The 4,658-nt window shown below is 53.9% G+C and overlaps 1 protein-coding gene across 1 annotated transcript; it reads left to right on the top strand.

Moving 5' to 3' along the window:
• The first annotated feature begins 2,291 nt into the window (after nucleotides 1-2,291).
• On the top strand, nucleotides 2,292-4,435 carry LOC143168297 (C-C motif chemokine 5-like). Its single transcript, XM_076354600.1, has 3 exons — nucleotides 2,292-2,551; nucleotides 3,036-3,147; nucleotides 3,773-4,435. Exons 1-3 carry the CDS (start codon nucleotides 2,479-2,481, stop codon nucleotides 3,858-3,860), a joined length of 273 nt encoding a protein of 90 aa, XP_076210715.1. The 5' UTR covers nucleotides 2,292-2,478; the 3' UTR covers nucleotides 3,861-4,435.
• The last annotated feature ends 223 nt before the right edge of the window (nucleotides 4,436-4,658 follow it).

Raw genomic sequence — 4,658 nt, 5'->3', positions numbered from 1 at the left:
TGCACAGGGCCAAACCCCCAGTGAGGGGCAAGGCTGGGCTGTGCAATGGTCATACGGGATTATGCCATCCCTTGGGCATGTCGGGTGGGGGGGGAGAAGGAGCTGTGCTGGGCTGAGATGCAGCCACCCTGCGCTTTCAGAAAGATATGCGGATGTCATGGTTTCAGTTGCCTCTACAAGCTCTAAAAAAGTGTAAGCTCTGGCAGCCTTGCGGTTGGGGGAGCATCAGTATCACTCTGTGGTTTCTTAGATCTCTATCTGGACCTGTCAGATATTTTGTCATAGACGCTAACAGTTCCTTCCTCTGCCAGCAGATCTGGGCACACCAAAACAGGTTCGCTTTCATGTCCCGTAGCAGGGCAGTCTCTGTCTGTGATGCAGAGGAAGGGGAGATGAGTGACTGCTACCTCATCAAATGCAACAAGGAAGAGATGCGGCCCAGGAGCTGCATGTTGGAGCCCAGGAGTGTGCGGGTGAGGTGGTGTGTGGTGAGGCAGGTGGTGGGGATGTAAAAACTTTCTACAGGCAGTGCTCCTTCGAAAGAGAAGTCCCAGCCCCAGGATCAGCCTTGGGGCAGCAGGGACAGGTCAAGGCTCAGTACAAAATGCAATTGCTATTGTAGTGAGGAGACGAGGCTGAGACACATCGCCTTGCTTTGCACCCCTACATGGATCTGGGGCATGAGCAATACATACATAAATTAGCCAGAACAATAGGCTGATTGCAATACTGGAATACATGCAATATGGGAGTAGCAATAAATAATCCCTCTCCCCATCTCCAAGACTGGGATGTCCCTTGCCAAATTCCAGCTGAGATTTTGTCCCTTGCAAAGCCTGAGTACCTGCTAGCATGTTGCTGTGCTGCCCCAAAATGCCACCACCACGTGTTTGTGACAACCCCATGGTGTCAGTCACTTGGTTCAGCTCCAGGTCCTTCACGTGCTTTTGAAGGCAGGAGTCCTCAGGGTCCCCAGGACACTACCACCCCCATCCCCCATGAGGATGACTTGGGAAAGCCATGGACTCTTGCGCACTCCAGCAGGGTCCCTGGCACAGCACATGGGGACCCTCCTGCAGCACTGGTCCCCACCCAAGGGGACATTGCAGTGAAGGGGACACTGTGGGGAGGCAGCCCTCATACACCCAGACACAAGGAGGTCTCCGAGGGTCCCCCACACATGCACATGGCGTGGGGGGGAGAAGGAGAGTGGGAGCAGAGCAGCACTGCCCTGCGGTCCCAGCTGCATTACTGGGGCTGCGAGGCAGCGAGGAAATCCCGGGGAAACGAGCTCGTGGTGCCTCGTGAATGGCAGTTGCTGCTGGGAGCTGGGCATGAAAATACCCGGAGAAACCACAGGCTGTGAGCTGGCAAATTTGGTGCCTGTTGCAGAGAAGACAGAGGTGGAAAAAGGGGAAATGATCCCTGGGGCATCCCGGGGAGCCCATCACCTCATGGCAATGGCAGTGCTGGGGGGCTCTGGGCAGACCACATCATGAGCCCCGTGACTGTGAGCGTGCACAAGGGGATGGGGGTATGCATTTGCACGAAAGCTGGTCCCTCTCCACTCCCTGGGCAGGGAAACCTCCTGCTCTGCCTTCTGCATCCCACCTTGTACCAAACCCATGCTGGCACTTGTGTTTGCCCCGTGTCTCTGGCAGAAGATGGTATTTGTAGAGTCAGACCATCAAGTCGGGCATCCCAGGCAAGCACTCCCCATACTGGCTGATGCTGGGGTGTGTTAGGAGAGGTTTGGAGGTCCTGAGCTCCATACTGGAAGCACAGCATTGAGGATTTTGTGTTTTATGGTGCCAAGACTGCCAGCCCAGATCTACAACCAGTCTCCAGGGTGCCAGGCATCCTTGCTGCCTGCACAGGCAGCAGAGCTCAAAGCGTGCCTGCTGCCCATGCTGCCCGCACTGACCCCCTGCATCCACCTTGTGCATGTCCCAGATCCACCATGGAAGCAAGGACCCCCCAGCTGGACCTGCACCGTCCTCAAGCTGTTTTGAAGGTCTGAGCACCTTTGTCCTCAAGGCCTGGGTCCTTGAAAAGGAGACTGAGTTGAGGTCCTCCTGGTCCTTCAGGGAGGATGCTGAGATGAGTTTGATGAGTACTGCTGTTGTGCTGGTGAATCTAAGTGTGAACCTGCCGCTGAAGGGTGGTTTCATATCCTGTCTTGGTCAGTATAGCTCACATGCGGGTGTTGATTTGCTCAGACTTATCTCACCTCACACAAAGGCTATTCTGGTATTTCCTAGACCTGCTGCTTCCTTTTTTTCAGCATTTCTGAGGCAAAGGTGCCATGACATCAGCTCTGTTACGCTTTGGAAACTCCAAGTGTTTGCCTTGAAATCTGACTGACGGGGCTGGCCACCGTCCCTATAAAAAGCAAGGACTGAGCCAGCACCTCGCATCAGACACAGGAGGAATCTGCTCTGGTCCTGCCTCTGCCCTTGCAGCTCATCTCTGTCCATAATGAACGCCTCTGCAGTGTGCCTCTCCATCATCCTCGTTGCTGCCCTCTTTTCTCAGGCCTCTCCTGCTCCACGTGAGTACAGCATCTCCCTCTGCTCTCTTGGGGTGGATTTTTGCTCTGACTGGCAGTGATTTTGAAGCAGAACTGGAAAAAGTTAGATGCAAAGGTTGGAAACGTGTGAATAGCTTCTCCTGCTTTCTTGGGACTGGTCTTCCTTTCTAGCATCCTTTTATCTTAGGGATGAATTTTACTGATAAGTATCAAAGTTTTCAGGTTTCTTCTCCCCTGATTTTGTTGCTGGGCTTTAGGAGTGGTCCCAGGGTGACTGAAGGGATATTTATCATTGGAAGTGAGTGCAAAACATTTAACAACCAATCCTAGCAATGAGTTTAATTAAGCTTTGGTGCTCACAGCAATTTCTTGCTGACTTTATGGGGAAACAGGAAGAGAAGAGGGCTTCACAGCTGGTTAAGGGGATGGCTGCCCATGCTCTCGGCTGGGGAATGTGCAGTTTATTGAGTGATAGACTCATGCTGGCTTTCCTGATCTCTTCCAGTTGGGGCTGACACAACCGTGTGCTGCTTCAGCTATACCTTACGAAAGCTGCCCCAGAGTCATGTGAAGGATTATTTCTACACCAGCAGCAAGTGCTCACAGCCAGCAGTTGTGTAAGTACCAGCTCCTGCTCTGGGCTCTGAGGAAAGGCTCTGCCAGCCTTTGGGCTCTTTGCTTCACGTCCAATGGGGCCAAGAGCATGGTGGTGTGAGGAGCCATACCTGGAGTAAGGGAAGGGGCAGCCACCACGGGTCCCATGTGCAGCACGTGAGCACTCATCCTCCTCAGCTGAGAAATAAGTGGTCTCCCTGGTCTCCTTGAACCATCCTGGTGCTGGGAATAAGGTGTGGGAAGGAGGTCCCTGCGTAGCCAGCAGGACCTCCCAGTGGTGATGAGCCCAATGCACATAATGTGCCACCTGCAAGACTTGCACCTGATTTGCCAGCCGCCCGCGCACTGCATCCAGGCTCACCTCCACACTGAACATGGCCAGGAACATCTGAGCATGGGGGGGTTCTCCCAGGGGACCTTGATCTCTCCCTGCCCTCTGGGTTTTAGCAGGCTCTGGAGCTCCCTGATGCTTGGGGGTTTGTGGGATGGGAGCCTGGAGGGGAGATGATCCCCTTGGGAGCTAGCTCTGATCACAGAGCAGGTCAGCATGTGCCCAGGAGGTGACCCAAGGCCCTCATGTCCTTTTCCCTCTCCGGGGCTGTAACACCTCCCTGCCTGACTTGACAGGTTCATCACCCAGAAGGACCGGGAGGTCTGTGCTAACCCTGATGCCAGGTGGGTGAAGGAATACGTGAACACCCTGGAGCTGCAGTGAGCGCTGGGAGCTGAGAGGTCTCTGCCCTGGAGAAGTCCTGCAAGACCATCCAGCAGAGTCTTGGCACAGACCTAAAAATCCTGCTGCTGAGCAACCAGGACCTGCTGAGCCACCTTGGGACCCCTGAAGTTCCTTTTGTCTTGCAAAGATGTCATTTATCCATGATAGTTTAGCCACCCTTAATGGGCAGCTGTGATGCTGGGGACCTCCTGGCCTTGCAGACCCATCTTGGCATAGCCTGCTGTGTGACATGTGGCTAAACTGTCCCTTCCTTGTGCCTCCGCTGCTAGAATGGGAGGGGGATTTTATCCCCAGAGATATTTGTGGGAAGTGGTCTGTCAAAATTAGGTAAGTGCGCTGTCACGTAAACCCAGACTGACTTTCAAGTCAGCTGGCTGAATTTTGCCATGGTACGGTAGATGCTGTAAGATCTGTCTCCTTAGCAGAGGAAGTGGTATGCTGGTTACTTACAGGATGCTCTTTGTGGAACCACATTGTTCAGCCTTGTTCTCAAAATGCTGTCTCTTGCTGGTGCCAAAGAATAAAGATTTTTTCTCTCTGTGTCAGCTCTGGAAGAGGTTGTTCCCCTCCTGCCTGGAAAAACACGGCCGACAGGACCCCATTACAACCATTTTGGGAGAGGCAGGGGAAGAACCCCAACTTCCCAGCTGGAAATGCCTTGGCCTCCTTAGCCCTAAAAACCTTCCCTTCTGCATCGCCTCCCTGCTCCCAGCACCGCAGCAGCAGCAGCCCCATCACGACTCCAGTGCCTCCCTGGGCTGTTACCTCCCAGCCGCT

The sequence above is a fragment of the Aptenodytes patagonicus genome, chromosome 17, assembly GCF_965638725.1.
Source record: "Aptenodytes patagonicus chromosome 17, bAptPat1.pri.cur, whole genome shotgun sequence".
NCBI lineage: Eukaryota > Metazoa > Chordata > Aves > Sphenisciformes > Spheniscidae > Aptenodytes > Aptenodytes patagonicus.
This window is presented reverse-complemented; position numbering and strand designations above follow the sequence as displayed.

Bases quoted from the DNA above. Each gene is read 5' to 3' on its own strand.
- LOC143168297 (XM_076354600.1), top strand. From the start codon at position 2,479: ATGAACGCCTCTGCAGTGTGCCTCTCCATCATCCTCGTTGCTGCCCTC. The intron at 2,552-3,035 runs GTGAGTACAGCA...GATCTCTTCCAG, and splicing joins TCAGGCCTCTCCTGCTCCAC to TTGGGGCTGACACAACCGTG. The intron at 3,148-3,772 runs GTAAGTACCAGC...CTGACTTGACAG, and splicing joins TGCTCACAGCCAGCAGTTGT to GTTCATCACCCAGAAGGACC.